We start from the raw sequence: 23,860 nt of genomic DNA on the forward strand, positions 1-23,860 counted from the left end.
GGGCATAAAGCGATTAGTGCAATTAACGCCATTTTATGAGCGCAGGATTTTTGACATAAGAACATAAGAAATAGGAGCAGGAGTAGGCCATCTAGCCCTTCGAGCCTGCCCCGCCATTCAATAAGATCATGGCTGATCTGTCGTGGCTCAGTTCCACATTCCCGCCCTCTCCCCATAACCCTTAATCCCCTCTCTTATCAAAAACCCATCAACCCGCGTCTTAAAAATACTTAGCGAGGTAGCCTCCACCACTTCAACGGGTAGAGAATTCCAGAGATTCACCACCCTTTGAGTGAAGAAGTTCCTCCTCAACTCCGTTCTAAACCGCCCCCCCTTTATCTTGAGGCTGTGCCCCCTAGCCCTACTATCCTTTCTGAGCGGGAAGAGTCTCTCCACCTCTATCCTATCCATCCCATTCATCATCTTATACGTCTCAATGAGATCTCCCCTCATTCTTCTAAACTCTAACGAGTACAAGCCTAGTTTATTCAGCCTCTCCTCATAGCTCAACCCCCTCAACTCCGGCATCAGCCTAGTAAGCCTCCTCTGTAGTCCCTCCAAGGCCAAAATATCCTTGCGTAAGTACGGCGCCCAAAACTGCACACGGTACTCCAGCTGCGGCCTCACCAATGCCCTATACAGCCGCAGCAAGACCTCCCTACTTTTATATTCAATTCCCCTCGCTATGAAGGCCAGCATCCCATTCGCCTTCCTGACCACCTGCTGCACCTGCAAGCTGGGTTTTTGCGACTCATGCACAAGGTCCCTCTGCACCGTCGCCTGCTGCAGTTTTTTGCCACGTAAGTAATAATCCTTCCAACCTTTATTCCTACCAAAGTGGACCACCTCGCACTTGCCAACATTAAATTCCATTTGCCATTTCCTGGCCCATTCGCCCAGCCTATCTAGATCCTTCTGTAGACTCTCCACACCCTCTGCACAATTTGCCATTCCACCAATCTTGGTGTCATCAGCAAATTTCGACACCCTACACTCGGTTCCCTCCTCCAGATCATCTATATAAATGGTAAATAGCTGAGGCCCCAGCACCGACCCCTGGGGCACTCCACTAGTCACCATCCGCCAATCCGAATAGCACCCATTGACCCCTACTCTCTGCCTCCTCTTTGACAACCAATCCTCTATCCACGCTAACACCCTACCCCCAACTCCATGTCCCCTGACCTTCTGCAATAACCTCTTGTGAGGTACCTTGTCAAACGCCTTCTGAAAATCAAGAAAGACCACATCCACCGGCTCTCCTCTATCCACCGCCCTCGACACAACCTCATAGAACTCCAGTAAATTTGTCAGACACGACTTCCCTTTAACGAAACCGTGCTGCGTCTGCTCTATTAAGCAATTCCTCTCAAGATGCCTCGCTATTTCCTCCTTGATGACGGATTCTAACATTTTAACTACAACAGACGTTAAACTAACCGGCCTATAATTCCCTGCCTTTTGCCTGGCACCCTTCTTAAACAACGGCATAACATTAGCCGCTTTCCAATCTTCCGGCACCTCCCCGGAATCCAGCGACGTCTGGAAAATAACCACCAAGGCATCCACTATCACCTCCGCCAATTCTTTCAGAACCCTTGGATGCATTCCATCCGGTCCTGGGGACTTGTCCACAATCAGCCCCTCCAGTCTGTCGAGCACCTCCTCTCTAGTAACAGTAATGTCATTAAGACCCTCCAGTCCTACCACCTTTCCATCTCTAACACCCAGCAAATTATTCACGTCCTCCTCCGTGAAGACAGTAGCAAAAAAGTTATTCAGGACCTTAGCCATATCTCCATCCCCTACCACTAAGTCCCCCTTCTCGTCCTCTAAGGGACCAACGTTCACCCTAGCCAGCCTCTTCCTTTTTATATATTTATAAAAACTCTTGCTATCCTTCTTTATATTAAGCGCTAGCCCAGCTTCACAGTTTTTCCTACCCTTCTTTATCAACTTCTTTGTCAATCTTTGTTGACACGGTCAGCGTCTTGCTGGAAATGGATGAGAGGCAGGTTAACTTATTGAAATAAGCATTTCAATGTCATTAGCAAGCCCGGCGCTCAATCTTCGGGACTCGTCTATCTTTATGACATTGCCGAGGAAAGTTCTTGCTGATGAGGAATAGGCATGCTCCGATGAACAGGGAGCAGTCAATTTGGCCTTGCTGGTGGAACCGGAGGCCTTTGAGGCCCCCCGGGGAGGCTGAAGGCAAGGGGACGTGTCCCTTGGGCAGTGCCAAATTGGCACCCGGACACTGCTGGCCTGGCACCTGGGCAATGCCCACTGGGCAGTGCAGGATGGGGCTAATGGAGGTGGCCGCTGCCACTCTGCAGTGATTGGTGGGGGGAGGGCAGCGGGGGAGTCGGCGGGAGCTACATCTATAGCCACGGACCCCCATGATTGCGGGGTGGGGGGAGCTGTTTCAGGCTGCCTGCAGTAGCAGAAACCTGAGAGCTCTCTCCTTATCTGTCAGACCCATGCTACTGCTAATGTGCATGTACAGCATCAGAGACCTGCACGTGCACATTACCTCCCTCTGCAGGCTTTTGGGTGCATTAAGCCCCACCCACTAGTTTCTGCAACGAACAGCAGGCTCACTCAGAATTTTGCAGCCAGAATGCATGTGGGGGTCTGAAAACAACACGCAAAAATGAATCTGGAACTCTCCCAATTCCAAGTCTGCCCAGCATTTAGACTAAAAATGGTAAAATATTACCCAACGAGTCTACAGAGGGATATAGACAGCTAAGCTGAGGGGGCAAAAGCTTGCCAAGTAGAACATAATATAGGAAAATGTGAAGTTATGCACTTTTGTAGGAATATTAAAGGAGCTGAATATTATTTAAATGGCGAAAGACTGCAGAAAACTGCAGCACTGAGGGATATGGGGGTCCTTGTGCATAAATCACAAAAAGCTTGAATGCAAATTTAGGAGGTCATAGGAAAGGCAAATGGGAAGTTGGTTTTGATTTCAAAGGGAATGGTGTATCAAAATAGGAAAGTCTTGTTAAAACTATATAAGGCACAAGTTAGACCACTCCAGTTTTAGTCCCCTTATTTAAGAAAAGATATATTGGCATTGGACAGTTCAAACAAGATTCACTAGGTTGGTCCTGCATTTTCTTGAGTAGGTTGGGCTTGTACTTATTGGACTATAGAAGAATGATTACTGAGACATATTGGATTCTCAAGGGAGCTTGACAGGGTAGATGCTGACAGGAGAGTCTAGGACCAGGGGCATAATCTCAGGTTAGGGGGTCACTCATTTAAGATGGAGATGAGCAGTAATTTCTTCTCTGAGAGTAGTGAATTTGTGGAATTCTTTATCACAGAGGGATGCATCATAGAATCATAGGAACACCACAGTACAGAAAGAGGCCATTCAACCCATCAAGTCTGCAGCGACCACAATCCCACCGGTGTGTTTGGTAATTTATTGAACATTTAAAGGCCATTTCTTGCTCAGCCTCAATTTTTAGGCTGGCAGGATTTTGGGACAGTGGGAAAGCCCAAATGTTAACCCTGTTCATGCATGGTCTGGAGGGGGTTGGGCGTGGGGGGTGGTTTAGAATTGAAGGTGCCTCCATCCACAGCCGCCTTTTAACACCAGGCTTGCCCTCAAAAGTCCTGACCAGTGCAGTGGCTCTCTCCTCCACACCTGCCCGTCCAGCAGCACCCCACCACCATCTGTCCGCCCGTCAAGACCTCACCTACCCTGTCAGCCCTGAGACCAGCAAAACCTATCACATCTTGGACCTGTGGGACTTGGGCTGGAATTTTCCATCCTGTAGAGGGGCTGGGGAGCCATTGAAATCTCTGTTCACATCGATGGGTGTGACTGACCGGCGTGAGGGGCTGGAAAGTTAGATTCTGGCTAACGCTTGTTGTTCCAGTTCTGTCCATTGCAGCTTTGGGCACTGCAGAGACCAGAGAGCTGCTGGCCAGTCACATTGGGCAGCAGCTCTCTGAGGCAATGCCTCCTTCTGTCTGAGGGGCGGAAGCCTGACTACAATCAATTAGAGCTCCGTGAAGTGTGAAATGGCTGTGGGACAGCTGGCTTCAGGAGGGGCCCAACCCTAGTATCTGTCCATTTAACAGGGCTACAATCACAGCTATGTTTCCCTGGAGAGGGAGCAGCAGTGTCCACCAGCACCATTGACACCTTACCTGCCAATTAGGCATTGCAGGGACTGGGGTGTTTATCCACCCTCTTAATCATGTTTTTGTTCGATGTTTTATGTTTAATTTGTGATTTGTTTTTGCCTGTTTAAGGCAGTGTCCTCTTAAAGCATTATTGCTTTAATCCCTTATCCCTTAGTTCATTTGATTTCGTTTAATTGGTTCTGTTTTACCCCAAAATAGGGTGTAGGCGGGTTTCTGTTTGTTGCTAGCTCCTGATATACTCAGAATGCAGGAAAGGAAACGCTCCCGTCTGAAACAAAAGTTTGTTTATTTATTAGTCACAAGTAGAATCTAGCATGGTCAATACACCTAACCAGCATATCTTTCGGACTGTGGAAGGAAACCAGAGCACTCAGAGAAAACTCATGCTAACATGGGGAGAACGTGCAAACTCTGCATGGACAGTGACCCAAGTCAGAAATCGAACCGAGGTCCCTGGCGCTGTGAGGCAGCAATACTAACCACTGTGCCGCCCCACATTCTGGCCATGAGGGTTTTTTAACCTTATTTATGGATACTGTCCTGCTTACCTGTAAGAATAAGGCCTCTGACTAATGCAGTGTATGTTTCACTAGTGTTGACTAATATGAAAACGTCACTGAAAACCTTGATTACCCAGTTCTACATCTTTAGTTGTGTCCTTTTTATGATATGGAATCCAGTTGTGGCATAGTTATTAAATAATAGCTTCTAAAAGGCTAAATGCCACTGTAATAAAAGAACAGACTAATTGTTAATTTCATGGGTAGACTTTAATGCTGTGCCCCACAGCCAGGTTGGTGGCAGGAGGCATTTAATCAGGCAGGAAGGTGGCAGATGGGGATCTTGTTGCCTCCTGCAACTGTCCCACATAAGTCAGTTGACGGAAGGCCCATGGATGGCCCAGTCTTTAAGTGAGCAATTTACGCCTTCGTGTCTAAATGCCACCATGGACTGGGAACTTGCTTTGCAGGAACCCAAATAATAAAATTGATTGGGCTTGCTTGTGAGCTCTTGAGGGGCTCTTGATGTTGAATGCTGGAAGTCACCTCTCTGCACTTATTGTTGACGCCCCTCCCCTGTGACTTTCCTCTTGTCATCACTCATATGTGGCAGGGTTTATAGGCATGTTAGACTGCTGGTGGGTGTAGTACTGGCAGCAACCATCGTCTACTCTGTGACACTGCTGAGTAATGAAGTACCTGATTGGTATTTAATTCAGCAGGCCTTCCTGAAAAAAGATGATTCAGGACTCTCCAGCTTTTCAATTTTGTGCGAGAGAGGTCCTCGTCATCACAATTAAATACTGCCTCATTTGTTTCTGTGCCTTTTGTATTTTGCAACTGGGTATGGTGTTTGCCTTTTTGTTTTTATTCATTCGTGGGATGTAGGCATTGCTGGTTAGGCTAGAATTTACTAACTATTCCTAATTGCCTTTGAGAAGGTGATGGTGAGCTGCCTTCCTGAACTGTGGTACACCCACCTACAGCCCTGCTAAAGAGGGAGTTCCAGAATTTTGACCCAGCGACAGTAAATGAATGGCGATACATTTCCAAGCTAGGATGGCAAGTGGCCTGATGGGGAACTTCCAGGTGATGGTGTTCTCGTGTATCTGCTGCTGTTGTCCTTCCAGATGGTAACGGTTGTGGATTCAGAAGGTGCTGTCTAAGAGACTTTAGTGAGTTCCTGCAGTCCTTCTTGTAGATGGTACACACTGCTACTATTGTGCATCAGTGGTGGAGGGAGTGAATATTTGTGGATGGGAGGCCAGTCAAGCAGGCTGCTTTGTCCTGGATGTTGTCAAGCTTTTTGAGTGTTGTTGCAACTGGACTCATCCAGATCAGTAGAGAGAGTTCCATTACACTCCTAACTTGTGCCATATAGATGTTAGGAAGACTTGGGGGAATCAGGCGTGAGTTACTTGCTCCAGGATTCTTATCTTCTGACCTGTTCTGGTATTTATATGGCTAGTCCGATTCAATTTCTAGTCGATGGCAAGCCCCAGGATGTTGACAGTGGGGGATTCGGCAATTGTAAAGCCATCGAATATCAAGGGCAATGGTTAGATTTGATCGTGTTGGAGATGTCATTGTCTGGCACTTGTGCAGCATGAATGTAATGTGCAACTTGTCAGCTCAAGCCTGGATATTTTCCAGGTCATGTTGCATTTGGACATGTACTGCTTCAGTATCTGGGGAGTGTTGAACGTTGTGCAACCATCAGTGAACATCCCCACACCTGACCTTATGATGAAAGGGAGGTCATTGATGAAGCAGCTGAAGATGACTGGACCTAGGACACAACCCTGAGGAACTCCTGCAGATGTCCTGGAATTTACATGATTGACCCCTAACAACCAAACCATCTTCCTTCGTGCTAGGTATGACTCCAACCAGTGGAGAGTTTTCCCTGATTCCCATTGACTCCAGTTTTTCTATGGCTCCTTGATGTCATATTCAGTTAAATGCTGCCTTGATGTCAAAGGCAGTCTTTCTCACCTCACCTTTGGAATTCAGCTCTTTTGTCCATGTTTGAACCAAGGCTGTGTCCAACCATAGTTGCGCCTGAACAGTATTTCAATGTTTGTGAAGTGGTTTGAGACATGTTGGGAGCGTGAATTGCTTTTTAGTTGCTTTACAAATGAAAGTTCCTTCCTCCTGGGAAACAAATAGCTGAGGGTATTAATAAAACAAAATCAACAAAATATTATAGAATTACTTCTAAAATGCTTATGAAGGATTTAATATGCACATTTGTAGCACATAATCTATGCCATATTTTGCATAATAATGTGAAAAAGAACAGCAAAATTGGATTAACTGGTTCCTTTGTGGAGCTGGTGTTGACATAGGAACAGTGGAATGTATAGCTAATTGCTGTGCTGAAATATTTTTGATTTTGTATATTTACTGACATACTGTAGCAATGCACAAGTGGAAAAACACTGTACTCATGAAATTTAAGAATTAAGCACCCTTATATAAAATGTACATTATATAATATGAATACACAGTTATTCAATTCATACAAAAAAAAGGTATATTATTTCAGTTATGCACCCAGCCTCCTCCTGCTCTATCCTAGTCTGCACCCTCTTTGTCTTCCCTCCCCACATTAATTATGTGGCAGCCTTTGCCCAACCTCTATAATCACTGTAAATGTTGGCTGCAATCTTGCTGTTTGATCTGGACTTTAATAAAGGCAAAAGTTTTAAATTGAATACCTCCACAAAGCAATCTGCATGAAATGCATACAAAGAGCATGAGTTATAGAAAAGAGACATTAGAGAATAATGTCTCTGAAGGAGGGAAAAGCAAAACTGAAATATACAGAAGGATTTACTGATAATAATGGGTGGGATGCAATGAAGAGTGGAAGTCGAAGAATTGAAGAGAGAGACAGATCAAATAAGAATGGGAAACCAGTAGAAAGACTATTATCTTTGTGACCAGTGCCATATAACATGATATAGTGTAAATAGCGACTTTTTGATTTCTAAATGGCAAAATGTATTCCTAAGAGTGGTGCTATATTTTGATACAGATGACGATAAAATTATTTCTCAACATAAGATGGAATCTGTGGAGCTGAAAGAAGTGTTTGCTGTAAAAATGAAACGGCGACGATCTGCAGGACAACAAAAAGGAGGAACTCTGTTAGGAATCACCATCTTTGTGTGTATTAAAAAAGGACAAAATAAACTCAAAGATCATGCTATTCATCTGAGCAATTTAAGTGAAGACTACTGTAACGTCTGGTTTAAATATTTGAAAGAGATTCTGAATGGTAAGTAATAATACTTGGTATAATAAATACATATGTCGGTATAAATTGTTTCAGTTAGTTTGATACAATACCCAGTTACATAGCGAGCTGTCAAGTTTTAGAAAATGTGACAAAATTAATTATCTTATAGTTATTTACATTTTATTCATTCATCACTGAGGAGAACTGTAGTGGTTATCTAAACATGTTTCATACTATTCATTTGGTATAATTTCAGGAATGTTACTTATCAAGAAATGCTTTCTAAATTATATTCTGTTTAATTATCCCAAAATTCTATAGTAATTATTCAAAATGCTATTGTGATTTTAGATTCTGAATTCAGTTTGCATTACATAAAACAGTAGCTCACCAGCTTGCACTCTGTGGATTAAGAGTCAGTATGCAGGGGGTGTTCCCTTATGTGCTCCTTATTCTTTATCCGAGCTTCTGCCTGAAACTATTGTTTCACCTTCAGAATAAGACTTCTTGCTCATGAATCACAGGATGATACAGCACAGATAGTCTACTTGGCCCAACATCTCTGTGGCATCTGGGCTGTAACGTCCAAGCTCCTTAGAGTTGGTTGTTGGTGTGGGGGTATCTCAAAGATGTGCTGAGAAAACCCCTCTTGGAAGTTGACAGGTAAGGTTTGCAAGGCAATTGCCTGTAAATTAAGCTTCCCTGCGCAATTGCCATGCCCTGGGAACCATCCAAAAATGCAATTTAAGTTGCAAACTTCAGATGGTTTGGACCACACACACTCCCTACACGGATCAGGGAATGAGAGATGATTTTAATACATATTAATATATTTCCATACTGTTAACTAGTTCCCTTGCCAAATTATGCCCCATTAATATTCATACCTCCCCGATGTGATATCACATTGGCGAGGTTCTTGACAGGTTTTTAGAAAGATAAACCTTGTCAAAGGGATCCCTCTGAGGCAAATATAGCCTCTGGGGGAAAGGGACATGGCGCCAGGGCATGCTCCGGAACAGACCCCTGACACTTGTTGGTACTGCCAGGTTTGGGCCTTAGTGGGACCCCTTTGGTGGGGGGTTCATTTATATATGGTAGGGATGGGGAAGTGTGGGCACTGAGCAATGTTGAGAATGTTGGCAGTGATCGTTGGGGGAATGTTGGGGATGTTGGCAGTGATTATAAGAGGTGAAGGGGAACGAGGGAGGAGAGCTCCTGACATCTCGGTGCTGATGGGATGGGGTAAAAGTTAACATTCTGTTTGGATCGGGGCATCCCAATCACTGTGTAGCTGGCTTTGACAGCTCTAAGAGATCATGCCCTGCCAGAGTGATGGCACAAACCCTGCACACTCTCTTTAGCTGTTGAAGTATGAATATTCTGGGAAAAAACTAGGCGTGGAGCTGGAGAACTCCACACCGGTTTCTTGTCAGAACTGACACTAACTGAAAAAGGTAGCTTTTTTTTTTGTATTTAGCTGGGCCACAAGGTGGCGGTTGCAATTCATTGCAATTAATTGTAAAATAATTATTATAGAACAACCAAACAAGAGTGGACGGTTTATTTGTGTTAAATAGAACCATGGTACCATATGCATTGAATAAGAAAGGGCATCTAGGTATAGAGGGAAATTTGCAAAACAGTCAGAAAAATGCTTTGTAAAAATAAAAAAATGAGCAAATATAGTTACTTGCTTTCATTACTGGAGCAATGGAATTAATTTATGGGATGTGGGTGTCACTGGCTCGACCAAAGTTTATTGCCCATCCCTGGTTGCCCTTGAGAAGGCGGTAGAGAACTGCCTTTTTGAATTGCTGCAATCCCTGAAATGTAGATATACCCACAGTGCTGTTAGGCAGGGAGTTCCAGGATTTTGACCCAGCAAAAATGAAGGAATGGCGATATATTTTCAAGTAGAATGGTGAGTGATTGAAGGTGCCAGCTCCGACTGTAGGCATGTTGGGAAATGACCTGCGATCAGGGCAAAGGCCGATAATTGGTGGGGGGGAAAGGGCGAGCTGTTTATTGCTGACTCCGACTATGTGAGGGGGGAGGGGCCGATGATCGGGGAGCAAGAGCTGGGGGAGCGAGGGTGGTTTCCATACCGACTTCATGATGGCGGGTGGGGTGAATGCTGGTTACGATTGGGAAGGGGAGGCCCTGAAACACCTGTGTTGGGCTGCAGGGAGGTTTATTGCTGTTCTGATTGGGGTGTCCTTTAAAGATGGCACCCTCAACTTAATGCAGCCAGGATTTTCTGGCGTGTTGACCCCCGCCTCCCCATGCCGCTTGATTTCTTTTGGCAGAGTGTCGTAAGATCTGGAGAGGAAGCTGACCTATGTCTCTGGGAGAAACGCGCCGGTTTTCTTGCTGGAAACAACACTGTTACTTTTTGGTGAGATTTCAACCAGTGAGGCTGTCCAATCCTCACTGAGGGACGTTCCTCGTCACAATGGATGTCTCGGCGCTCTACACCAACATCCCCCATGACGATGGCATTGCTGCCATTTCCTCAGTACCCAGTGCCGACAACTGCCAGTTTCCAGATGCAATTTTACAACTCATCCGCTTTATCGTGGACCACAATGTCTTCACCTTCGCCTTCAACAACCAGTTTCTCATCCAGACACACAGAACAGCCATGGGGACCAAATTCGCATCTCAATATGCCAACATCTTCATGCACAGGTTTGAACAAGACTTCTTCACCACACAGGATCTTCAACTGATGCTATACGCTAGACACATCAATGACATTTTCTTCCTTTGGACTCATGGTGAGCAATCACTGAAACAACTATATGATGATATCAACAAGTTCCACCTCACCGTGGACTATTCTCCAGAATCGGTTGCATTCTTGGACTCGCGCATCTCCATCAAGGATGGTTACCTCAGCACCTCACTGTACCGCAAGCCCACAGACAACCTCACAATGCTCCACTTCTCCAGCTTCCACCTTAAACACGTTAAAGAAGCCATCCCCTACAGACAAGCCCTCCGTATACACAGGATTTGCTCAGATGAGGAGGGTCATGACAGACACCTCCAGACGCTGAAAGATGCCCTCATAAGAACAGGATATGGCACTCGACTCATCGATCGACAGTTCCGATGCGCCACAGCGAAAAACCGCACCGACCTCCTCAGAAGACAAACACAGGACACGGTGGACAGAGTACCCTTCATCATCCAGTACTTCTCCAGAGCAGAGAAGCTACAACATCTTCTCCGGAGTCTTCAACATATCGCCAGGGCCATCCCCACATCCCCACTTCTTGCCTTCAGACAACCGCACAACCTCAAACAGACCATTGTTCGCAGTAAACTACCCAGCCTTCAGGAGAACAGTGGCCACAATACCACACAACCCTGCCACAGCAACCTCTGCAAGACATGCTGGATCATCGACATGGATGACATCATCAGACGTGAGAATACCATCCACCAGGTACACGGTGCATACTCTTACAACTCGGCCAACGTTGTCTACCTAATACGCTGCAAGAAAGGATATCCCGAAGCATGGTACATTGGGGAGACTGTGCAGACGCTACGACAAAGGATGAATGAACATCGCTTGACAATCACCAGGCAAGACTGTTCCCTTCCTGTTGGCGAACACTTCAGTGGTCACGAGCATTCGGCCTCTGACCTTTGGGTAAGCATTCTCCAAGGCGGCCTTCACGACGCACGACAGCGCAGAGATGCTGAGCAGAGACTGATAGCCAAGTTCTGCACACATAAGGATGGTCTCAACAGGGATCTTGTGTTCATGTTGTGCTATCTGTAACCCCCATGACTTGCCTGGGTTTGTAAAACCTCACTTACTGTACTGTCTGGAGACAATACACATCTTTAACCTGTGCTTAATGCTCCTTCCACTCACATTGTCGGCCTCTTTAAGACTTGAATAGCAGGTCAGTTGTAAAGACTCGCATTCTAATCAGTAATCTGTAAACTGTCTGTGCTGTTATATGCTCTGTCTGAGGCCAGAACTCTCCATTCACCTGATGAAGAGGCAAACCGCAAAAGCTTGTGAGTTTACTATCAAATAAATCAGTTGGACTTAAACCTGCTGTTGTCATACTTCTTACTGTGTTTACCCCAGTCCAATGCCGGCATCTCCACATCAATCCTCACTGAGGCAAATGGTGACTAAACCAGGAAATATAAATTAGATTCAAATAATCTGCAAAGAAATGAAATACAGGTAGGGTTAAGGAAGAGATATAAGGAACAGATTGAAAAAGTAAAATATAAAATTTAATGTTTCCTTTAAACAGAATTTCGAACACTAATTTTCATCTGAGTAAATGAGACTATAGTATAAAGTAATTTTTGAAGACCAGAGAGGTTGTTTAACAGTGATTAGCACTTGTCACAGTTAAAAACTCAGTTGCTTCGTGGAGAAGTGGTGGGCAACTACAACAAGTTCATGCCATTGGAGCTGTTTCAATGCCAAATCAGTTGGCTGGGATGCCAGCAGTGTTCCCTGTGGAGGAACAGGATCTCTGACAACTTCCAGATTTTTTCTTTTAACTATGCTTATGTGGATGCCAGAAGTTGCTATCCAGTTTACCCCATAATAATGGTGAATGCTCATAGCCGCACCTTCATTATTACCACAAATTTTGCGGCAATAAGCATGGGCCAGGTTTTCAGACAATCCAGTAAGTTTATTTTGCCTGCCTTTAAAAGTTTGGTTAAGTCCTGTTAACTATTTTCCTAAACAACTTGAGTGTCTTTAAGCGTTGTCCACCACTTTTAACTGTTTTTCATTCCCCGGAGCAGATAAGTGAAGCTGCCCAAAGCTTCCATTTTGCAGCTGCCATTATTGTTAACAGTGCTCATAACTGCTGAGATCCTTGGATAGCTTCGATCAGTTGTTCACAAAATACATTTGATCCCTTTCGTCTGATTTTGGATTGATTTAGCACTGTGCAATACAGTCTGCACCATTTTAACTAGATTAGAGATTCTCGAACCTTGTTTAAAACATTTGGCATCAGGGAGTCCTCTGTGTCTGAATGAACATACTTACTATATACTGTCTAGATTTTGTTTCATCAGCTGTGGAGCACCTTAGAATGTTTTGAGGATAAGAAAAGTGTTGTTTGAAATCTAATGGTTATATTACTGAACTAGTAATCTGAAGGCCTGGACTACTAACCCAGTGAGTATGATTCAAAATCCCACATAAGACTTGAATTCAGTTCAGAAAATAATAAGGCCATTATGAGTATAAGTGGCCAAGTCATTCAGATAGTCATTAAAAGGATAACTGGTTAATTTATATCCATAAGGAAAGAAACCCCAGTCTTGTACCAATGTTGTTAACTCTTCACTTGCTCACCAAGGTAGCCTGAAAGGTCACTCCTTCAAGTAGTTATCAGCATTTCAAGAAGGTGGGACACCATCTCCTCAGGGTACAACAAATATTAGCCTAACCCATATCCCAAAACAAATTTTTAAAAATTCCCAACTAATTAGACCAAACTATAGTGTGAAGATTGGTTCACTTAATCATGGTGAGCGACGCAGATATTCTGGCATCAGGAGTCTAAGTTATGATTAAAAATTTAAATTAGATTTGTAATTCTAGAAAATATGAATTATTAGAAGTATTAGATGACTTCATTGAGATTTTTGAGATTGTGAAGGAAATTGGCAAATTTGATCCAGACAGATTGTTCACTGTGACTAAGGGTTCACGGGCTCAAAATTAAGTTAGGACAAAGTATAGAAATTGTGTGGAACATGTTGGCTAAAGTGTTATAAATATATAATCATGTGAAGAGAACTCTATTAATCAATTCATGAGATTCTATTATGACAAAACCATACCATTACGAAACATATTTAGGTCATGGTTTGTGTGCAAGATCTGTTTTAACAATTTGTTGTGGTGCCACTGAGTCTGCATCCAGCAGCCCTATGTTGTTACTGCAGCAACATAATTGCTAGAACATTAGTTTTAGTCTAATCTAATGCTGTTCTGTTATTTTAGTGTTCCCCTGGGTTTTGCAGAGTAGGACTTGATTAGGTTAATTGACAGAAAAAATCAGGTGACTGAAGATCAGATACTGCTTGAAGTTGTTAGAGAGCAATGCCTCCATTTTCCTCTCAGGAGTTAGAGACTGCAGTTGCCAGGAAGTAAGTCTCTTTCTTTCAGATTCTACTGTTTGGGGGTGGATCTTTCTCTGAGGTGGTTGTGTGAGAGTCAGAAGACAGGTTTCTGTCTAGACCTCTATCCAGAGGTGTGAAACAGCTGGAAATCTAGCATCCATGTGAGAAAATCTGTTTTTGGTGCTAACTGACTCTGAAGAAGGGATTAATGTCTATGTAGATTCTGCTTACATTGGAACTGTAGCGATAACTGGTTGTTAAGAATTATACTTTGTCGTGTTGAAGTATTTTAATTGTTAAAAATTCTTTTAGTTATATTCTAACTGTGTCCTTAAATAAAGATTTGCTTTAATAAAAGCTTCCTAGTGGGTCAATTGATTCATACCTGGATGAAACACCTTATGCTCATGTCGATGCCAAAATAAAAAAAAGGAATCTCGGCTAACTCCATACTATACCTTGGAATTTCTGATCTGGTCCCTAACACTTTGCATTTCAGGAGAGATTAAGTTTTTAGTAATATGGCCTTGACGTGCCTGTGTACTTAGAGCTATATATCCATATTTGGCAATTCTAGCTGAGAGGCTTTCCTGATGCATCACTGTGGTTTCACTTCAACAGTAAGAAAGAGCTCTAGTTAATCTGACAAGGCTATGTGAAGAGTGAGGCACTGGTAAATGGATTGCAGGTTGATCAGAAACTCTCTGGTGTCTGTAATGACTTCTTTAAAAAAAGAGATCCTGCTGCCGGTGCACCCCACCTTTCGTGCATACAGTCAAGTGATTCTAATTATTATCTCTTGAGATGCTCAGGATTTCTTTTCATTATCAGGAAGTAAAGACTCAGCTGTTACTGTTGTAATTATGAAAATGCACCAAATGGTATCCCCCATGTGATTGTAGCTGTTTCAGCATCTGTGTTTCTAGTGCCAATTCAGTGCCTGTTAGCACCATATTGTGTCAAGATGAACAGTTTTGGCTTCAGCAAGTTCCCACTTATTAATTGGTTAGTGTTGATGTGCGTTAGTCTTACTGGTTTATCAATTTCAAATCAATAAATCAAGATCTGTTATCATCTGTAACTTGTGGTTTATGCTTTATCCATTACACCAATTTAGTGCTGTCCTGGAGTTTTCACTGGACTCAAAAAGGAGTTTTTATCTGATCAAGTACTGCTGAGCTTTATAGGGGCCTAAAGTCAGGGAATTCCTGGATTGTCAGGGACAATTAGAAGCCTTTATTCCACCACCATGCTCCCCCACTGCCGCACCCGTCCCCCTGCTCCCATACTTCCCTGAGGGTTCTGCATGAGATGAAATCTTGATGGAACTGTGTTCTATCCAAATTCTTTCCTCCCAGCTGGTGTTGTGTCCATTCTCTATCCTCCAGGGTTTTGACGCTTTTTTTGGACAATAGCCTGATAACATGTGGATGGAGAAAGAATGGTTACAACAATAATTTAGCAACAGTAATCACAATTGTAGCTTAAAATGGCTATTCTGACTGAGTGAAGCATGCTGGGATTTTGGTCAACTTATACATTAAAACCAGATGCAGGTTACAAAGACACTCTATCTGAGAGCTGTGATCTGAAGCTTCCTGTGTTGGCCAAGATAAGGGAACTCGTTTTCATTAACTGAGACACCATAGCTCTGATTTATATGGGACGTGTTAAATGAACAAAGTTCAAAACTAATTTAATTGCGTGTTCGAGCCATGTGATCAGTTTATGGTTACACAGTTGGCTGGATGACAGAGAATCTTCTGGAAGTGGGCAGACAATTGTGGATAAAAAAAGATATTTAGCCTTTGTTTTGCAGCGATAAGTCAGAGACCAACCATCACAAGAAAAAGCTCAAACCCTGAAGGATGCTTCAAAGAGAAGAAGGTAGATTCTAAATCGAGGATATTTCTTGGCTCGTTAAACTGGAATGCTCAGAAGGTGTTTAAATTAAAGCTTTACAACACATGGAAGACTGTTGTAAATAGTGAGTGCTGTAAAACATAAGCACATAGATTTTTGCCACAAAGTGGAGACAAAGAATCACTGGAACTATTTTTCATATCAGTTGACTATTGCAAGAATCTTGGAGTACATTTTATAATACTTAAAGCTGTGTTAAAATATTCCAGGGTGTGTTACAGAAGCATGAGGACAATGAAGCTAGATGCTGCGCTGAAGAGAGATTAGGAAAGACATAAACTGATTTTAAAATGTCTAAAACTTAGAAAAGTAGGGGGAATGGCAGAAAGCATGTTGGAGCAATGGTGAATGCACAAGTGATTGGAGTCTGAAGAAAAGAATGGAAGTGTAGGCAGAGTCAGCAGATGGGAGGCTGGTTTGTGTGATGGACTGGGCTACGTTCAAAACCCTTTGTAGTTTCTTGCAGCCTTGGTCAGAGCAGGAACCACACCAAGCTGTGATACATCCCGAAAGGATGCTTTCTGTGGTGCATCTGTAAAAATTTATAGTGGACGTGCCAAATTTCCTTAGTATTCTGAGAAAGTAGAGGCATTGGTGGGCTTTCTTAACTTTAACATCAGCGTGGAGGGACTACAACAGATTGCTGGTGATCTGAACACCTAGAAACCTGAAGCTTTTGACCATTTCCACTTCATCACTATTGATAAAGAGAAGGGCATGTTCTCTACTGCATTTTATGACAACTATGAAAATCCCCTTCGTTTTAATGACATTGAGGGAGAGATTAATGCAATTGGATCATTTCACTAGATACTCAATCTCTTCCCTGTATTCTGACTCATTATTCTTTGAGATCCGATCCACTATGGTGGTATCATCAGCAAACTTGAAAATGGAGTTGGAATGGAATTTGGCAACGCAGTCATCAGTCTATAAGAAGTATAGTAAGGAGCTGAGGACACAGCCTTGTGGGGCACTGGTGTTGAGCATAATCGTGAAGGAGCTGCAGTTGATAAGGAGGATATGCTTAGATATTCTTGAGGGTTTGAAAATAGATAAGTCCCCTGGGCCGGACGGGATTTACCCTAGGATTCTCTGGGAGGCAAGAGAGGCGATTGCAGAGCCTCTGGCTCTGATCTTCAGGTCGTCGTTGGTCACAGGTATAGTGCCAGAAGATTGGAGGATAGCGAATGTTGTCCCATTGTTTAAGAAGCGGAACAGAGACTTCCCTGGGAATTATAGACCGGTGAGTCTTACTTCTGTTGTGGGCAAGGTTTTAGAAAAAATTATTAGGGATGGGATTTATAGTTATTTAGAGAGTAATGAATTGATTGGAGATAGTCAGCATGGTTTTATGGAGGGTAGGTCGTGCCTTACTAACCTTATTGAGTTTTTTGAGAAAGTGACCAAAGAGGTGGATGGGGGTAAGGCAGTTGACGTGGTATATATGGACTTTAGTAAGGCGTTTGATAAGGTTCACCATGGAAGGCTTCTGCAGAAAATGCAGATGAATGGGATTGAGGGTGATTTAGTTAATTGGATCAGGAATTGGCTAGCAGATAGGAGACAGAGGGTGGTGGTTGATGGTAAGTATTCGTCATGGAGTTCGGTTACGAGTGGTGTGCCTCAGGGATCTGTTTTGGGGCCACTGCTGTTTGTAATTTTTATAAATGATCTGGATGAGGGTATAGTTGGGTGGATTAGTAAATTTGCTGATGACACCAAAGTCGGAGGTGTGGTAGATAGTGAGGAGGGGTGTCATAGTTTACAGAGAAACTTGGACAAGTTGCAGAGCTGGGCCGAGAGGTGGCGGATGGATTTAATGCTGAAAAGTGTGAGGTAATTCACTTTGGCAGGAATAACAGATGTGTAGAGTATAGGGCTAACGGTAGGACTCTGAATAGTGTTGATGAACAGAGGGATCTAGGTGTATGTGTACATAGATCCCTGACAGTTGGGAATCAAGTAGATAAGGTTGTTAGGAAGGCATACGGTGTCTTGGCGTTTATTGGTAGGGGGATTGAATTTAGGAGCCGCAGCATCATGTTGCAACTGTACAAAACTCTGGTGCGGCCGCACTTGGAGTATTGTGTGCAGTTCTGGTGCCCACATTATAGGAAGGATGTGGAGGCATTGGAGAGGGTGCAGAGGAGGTTTACCAGGATGTTGTCTGGTATGGAGGGGAGGTCCTATGAGGAGAGACTGAGGGATTTGAGGTTGTTTTCGTTAGAAAGAAGGCGGCTAAGAGGGGACCTTATTGAAACATATAAGATGATTAGAGGTTTAGATAGGGTGGACAGTGATAGCCTTTTTCCTCGGATGGAGAAAGCTAGCACGAGGGGGCATAGCTTTAAATTAAGGGGTGGTAGTTATAGGATGGATGTCAGAGGTAGGTTCTTTACCCAGAGGGTGGTGAGGGATTGGAATGCCCTGCCTGCTGCGGTTGTAAATGCGCCTAGTTTGGGGGCGTTTAAGAGATCCGTGGATAGGTTTATGGATGGAAAGGGATTGGTTTAGGTTAGAGGGTCATTGCTTTTTAATTGGTCGGCGCAACATCGTGGGCCGAAGGGCCTGTTCTGCACTGCAATGTTCTATGTTCTATGTTCTGTGTACCTGTCCTTACTGATTGCGGTCTGTGGGTTAGGAAGTCTAGGATCCAGTGGCAGAGGGAGGAGCTGAGCCCTAGGCCATGGAGTTTGGAGATGCGTTTTGTTAGGATAATAGTGTTGAAGGTGAACTGCACACCGAACATTATGGGTGGAATTTTCTAGCCGTGCTCACCCCAGACCAGAAATTCCTGCTTGAGGTCAACAGGCCTTTGCATGGTCCTGTTCCACCTGCTACAATTCCTGTGGTGGGTGGGATGGGAAAATTTCACCCTATGTGTTCAACATCATCGCTACTTTACTCACTCCAATCTACACCTCTCATTGGCTGACCGCCTGCAGAGCTGTTGAATGGAAGTATAATACAATTCTGCCAAAATGAGATACTCTCTCCAAGTGATTAGGAGGACATAAGAGCAGGCGGGATTTCCAGCTCGGACAACAGGAGGCAACTTCATAGATGAGACGGGAAAATTTTCCTGTCCAGTCCATGATGATGCCTACTAATGTTGGGGCTGGAAAATCCTGGCCCTGATGATGCACTGCAGATGTTTTGTGGCTCTGCTGATTTCACAATAATAACCTAGTAATTGGCAGTTGACAATATGAATCCCTTATTTGTATGGGTGTAGGAGGGGCCACATGGGCATTATGCCAATCAAAAGATTTTGAAGAGCAAATTTTCTGATGTTTCCATGGCAATAAAATGTTAATAATGCTTCAAATTTTTAATTATTTTCTTCCTCAAGTTACTTGAAAATTTCTGCCTTTTTTTGGAACCATTTAATTCTTCCGTTTGATAATGCATTATGTGTATATTGTTAGCTAAGGTCTTGATGTCTTAATTCAAATTAAAGAATTACAAAGATTTGACAAGGTAAGTAATCTTTCTTTTCTTTTCACTGTGAAACCATAAGAACTAATTTCCTTGTCCTTATATCGGTTTACCTCCCGTTTTATGGATAAAACTTTTACCATTCTCATTCCTTACCTTACATAATAGAAACTTAGAAAAAGTACAGCACAATACAGGCCCTTCGGCCCACAAAGTTGTGCCTAACATGTCCTTACCAGAGAGATTACTAGGCTTACCTATAACCCTCTATCTTACTAAGTTCCATGTACGTATCTGAAAGTCTCTTAAAAGACCCTATCGAATCCGCCTCCACCTCCTTTGCTGGCAGCCCATTCCACACACCCACCACTCTGAGTGAAAAATTTATCCCGACATCTCCTCTGTACCTACTCCCCAGCACCTTAAACCTGTGTCCTCTTGTGGCAACCATTTCAGCCTTTGGAAAAAGCCTCTGACTATCCACTCGATTGATACCTCTCAATATCTTATACACCTCTATCAGGTCACCCCTCATCCTTCGTCTCTCCAAGGAGAAAAGGCTGAGCTCACTCAACCTATCCTCATAAGGCATGCTCCCCAATCCAGGCAACATCCTTGTAAATCTCCTCTGCACCCTTTCTATGGCTTCTACATCCTTCCTGTAATGAGGCGACCAGAACTGAGCACAGTACTCCAAGAGGGGTCTGTCCAGGGTCCTATATAGTTGCAACATTATCTCTCGACTCCTAAACTCAATTCCTCAATTGATAAAGGCCAGCACACCATACACCGCCTTAACCACAGCTTCAACCTGCGCAGCTGCTTTGGGCGTCCTATGAACTCAGATCCCAAGATCCTTCTGACCTTCCACACTGCCAAGAGTCCTACCATTAATATTATATTCTGCCATCCTATTTGACCTGCTAAAATGAACCACTTCACACTTATCTGGTTTGAACTCCATCTGCCACTTCTCCGCCCAGTCATGCATCCTATCAATGTCTTGCTGCAACTTCTGACATCCCTCCACGCTGTCCACAACACCTCCAATCTTTGTGTCATCAGCAAACTTACCAATCCATCCCTCCACTTCCTCATCCAGGTCATTTATAAAATCACAAAGAGTAAAGGTCCCAGAACAGATCCCTGGAGCACTCCACTGGTGACCGACCTCCATGCAGAATATGATCCATCCATAACCACTCTTTGCCTTCTGTGGGCAAACCATTCTGGATCCACAAAGCAATGTCCACTTTGATCCTATGCCTCCTCCCTTTCTCAGTAAGCCTTGCATGGGGCACCTTATCGAATATGTTGCTGAAGTCCATATATACTACATCTACTGTTCTTCCTTCATCAGTGTGTTTAGTCACATCTTCAAAAAATTCAATTAGGCTCGTAAAGCATGATCTGCTGTTGACAAAGCCATGCTGACTATTCTTAATCATATTATACCTCTCCAAATGTTCATAAATTCTGCTTGTCAGGAGCTTCTCCATCAACTTACCAACCACTGAGGTTACACTCAGTGGTCTGTAATTTCCAGGGTTATCTCTACTCCCTTTCTTGAATAAAGGAACAACATCCGCAATCCTGTAATCCGCCGGAACCTCTCCCGTCTCCATTGATGATGCAAAGATTATCGCCAGAGGCTCAGCAATCTTCTCCCTTGCCTCCCACAGAAGCCTGGGGTACATCCCATCTGGTTCTGGTGACTTATCTAACTTGAGAGTGTTTTTCAAAAGCTCCAACACATCCTCTTTCTTAATATCTACATGCTCAAGCTTTTCAGTCCGCTGCAAGTCTGCACTACAACCACCAAGATCCTTTTCCGTAGTGAATACTGAAGTAAAGTATTCATTAAGTACCTCTGCTATTTCTTCCAGTTCCATACAAACTTTCCCACCATCACACTTGATAGGTCCTACTCTTTCATGTCTTATCCTCTTGCTCTTCACATACTTGTATAATGCCTTGGGGTTTTCCTTAATCCTGCCTGTCAAGGCCTTCTCATGACTCCAGTAATGAGTTGTAAGATACAAAATTGCTTCTTTGTTACCAGCTGAATGGATTTACAATTTTGTTTGTCTCAAGTGAGCAGATTAATTTACTGATGCAAAAATATCCCACTTTTATCATTTGTCCTATATGGATCAGTAGTAAACATAAGAACATAAGAAATAGGAGCAGGAGTAGGCCATCTAGCCCTTCAAGCCTGCCCCGCCATTCAACAAGATCATGGCTGATCTGTCGCTGCTCAGTTCCACGTTCCCGCTTTCTCCCCATAACCCTTAATCCCCTCTCTTATCAAAAACCCATCAACCCGCGTCTTAAAAATATTTAGCGAGGCAGCCTCCACCACTTCAACGGGCGGAGAATTCCAGAGATTCACCACCCTTTGAGTGAAGAAGTTCCTCCTCAACTCTGTTCTAAACCGCCCCCCTTTTATCTTGAGGCTGTGCCCCCTAGTCCTACTGTCTTTTTTGAGCGGGAAGAGTCTCTCCACCTCTATCCTATCCATCCCATTCATCATCTTGTACGTCTCAATGAGATCTCCCCTCATTCTTCTAAACTCTAACGAGTACAAGCCTAGTTTATTCAGCCTCTCCTCATAGCTCAACCCCCTCAACTCCGGTATCAGCCTAGTAAACCTCCTCTGCACTCCCTCCAAGGCCAAAATATCTTTGCGCAGGTGCGGCGCCCAAAACTGCACACAGTACTCCAGCTGCGCCTCACCAATGCCCTATACAGCTGCAGCAAGACCTCCCTACTTTTATATTCAATCCCCCTCGCTATGAAGGCCAGCATCCCATTCGCCTTCCTGACCACCTGCTGCACCTGCAAGCTGGGTTTTTGCGACTCATGCACAAGGACCCCGAGGTCCCTCTGCACCGTCGCCTGCTGCAGTTTTTCGCCCCGTTAAGTAATAATCCTTCCTACCATTCTTCCTACCAAAGTGGAGCACCTCACACTTGCCAACATTAAATTCCATTTGCCATTTCCTGGCCCATTCGCCCAGCCTATCTAGATCCTTCTGCAGACTCTCCACACCCTCCGTACAATTTGCCATTCCCCCAATCTTGGTTTCATCAGCAAATTTCGACACCCTACACTCGGTTCCCTCCTCCAGATCATCTATATAAATGGTAAAAAGCTGAGGCCCCAGCACCGACCCCTGGGGCACTCCACTAGTCACCATCCGCCAATCCGAATAGCACCCGTTGACCCCCACTCTCTGCCTCCTATTTGACAACCAATCCTCTATCCACGCTAACACCCTACCCCCAACTCCATGTCCCTCGACCTTCTGCAATAACCTCTTGTGAGGTACTTTGTCAAACGCCTTCTGAAAATCTAGAAAGACCACATCCACCGGCTCTCCTCTATCCATCGCCCTAGACACATCCTCATAGAACTCCAGTAAATTTGTCAGACACGACTTCCCTTTAATGAAACCGTGCTGTGTCTGCTCTATCAAGCAATTCCCTTCAAGATGCCTCGCAATTTCCTCCTTAATGACAGATTCTAACATTTTACCTACCACAGACGTTAAACTAACCGGCCTATAATTCCCCGCCTTTTGCCTGGCACCCTTCTTAAACAACGGCGTAGCATTAGCCGTTTTCCAATCATCCGGCACTTCTCCGGAATCCAGCGACGTCTGGAAAATAACCACCAAGGCATCCACTATCACCTCCGCCATTTCTTTCAGAACCCTCGGATGCATTCCATCCGGTCCTGGGGACTTGTCCACAATCAGCCCCTCCAGTCTGTCGAGCACCGCCTCTCTAGTAACAGTAATGTCATTAAGACCCTCCAGTCCTACCACCTTTCCATCGCTAACACCCGGCAAATTATTCACGTCCTCCTCCGTGAAGACAGAAACAAAAAAGTTATTCAATACCTTAGCCATATCCCCATCCCCTACCACTAGGTCCCCTTTCTCATCCTCTAAAGGACCAACATTCACCCTAGCCAGCCTCTTCCTTTTTATATATTTATAAAAACTCTTGCTATCCTTTTTTATATTAACATTAATTGACTTCTTCAGATAAAGTTAGTAATTATTTTGTAGGCATTTATTGAGGACAGACTTAAGGTCAGTGATGATAGTGCTGTGATTAAATACTCTGGTCATAACCTTATGTGAGAATAAAATTGTTAAAGTCAATTTGTGTTGAAATGACTTGTTTGAGTGTTTTGATAAGCAACACTGAAGGTTGAGAGTGACACAGTTGATGTGATGTATGTGCATTTCCAAACGGCAGTTAATAAAGTGCCATGTGACGGGCTTGTCAGCAAAGCTGATGCCTGTGGAATAAAAGAGAGTAGCAACATGGATACAAAGTAGGCTGAGTGATTGGAAACTGAGGACTGGAGGAGGGTGTACCCAGGGGTCAGTACCAGAGCCACAGCTTATCTTGATACATATTATTGATTTACACAGGGCAGA

General features: G+C 43.9%; 2 protein-coding genes across 8 annotated transcripts in view; both read left to right on the top strand.

Moving 5' to 3' along the window:
* cerkl (CERK like autophagy regulator) overlaps positions 1-23,860 on the top strand; it is a 158,956-nt gene that overhangs the window by 41,606 nt on the left and 93,490 nt on the right. For 6 of the 7 annotated variants that reach the window (XR_013888159.1, XR_013888158.1, XM_080198888.1 and 3 more), the window contains exon 2: positions 7,708-7,950. The exons of the other annotated variant lie outside the window; for it this stretch is intronic. Coding sequence is in view for 4 of the 6 variants with exons in the window: in XM_080198888.1 (XP_080055014.1) it covers positions 7,708-7,950 (243 nt within the window). In the remaining 2 variants the exon portion in view is untranslated. The remainder of the gene's footprint in view (positions 1-7,707; positions 7,951-23,860) is intronic. 7 annotated transcript variants of the gene reach the window in all.
* On the top strand, positions 8,490-11,899 carry LOC145350050 (uncharacterized). Its single transcript, XM_080198893.1, has 2 exons — positions 8,490-8,574; positions 10,221-11,899. Exon 2 carries the CDS (start codon positions 10,367-10,369, stop codon positions 11,705-11,707), a length of 1,341 nt encoding a protein of 446 aa, XP_080055019.1. The 5' UTR covers positions 8,490-8,574; positions 10,221-10,366; the 3' UTR covers positions 11,708-11,899.

This window comes from Carcharhinus amblyrhynchos, chromosome 11 (assembly GCF_965287045.1).
Source record: "Carcharhinus amblyrhynchos chromosome 11, sCarAmb.v2.hapA, whole genome shotgun sequence".
Classification (NCBI taxonomy): Eukaryota; Metazoa; Chordata; class Chondrichthyes; order Carcharhiniformes; family Carcharhinidae; genus Carcharhinus; species Carcharhinus amblyrhynchos.

Coding starts and splice junctions, on each gene's coding strand:
- LOC145350050 (XM_080198893.1), top strand. CDS start 10,367: ATGGATGTCTCGGCGCTCTACACCAACATCCCCCATGACGATGGCATT.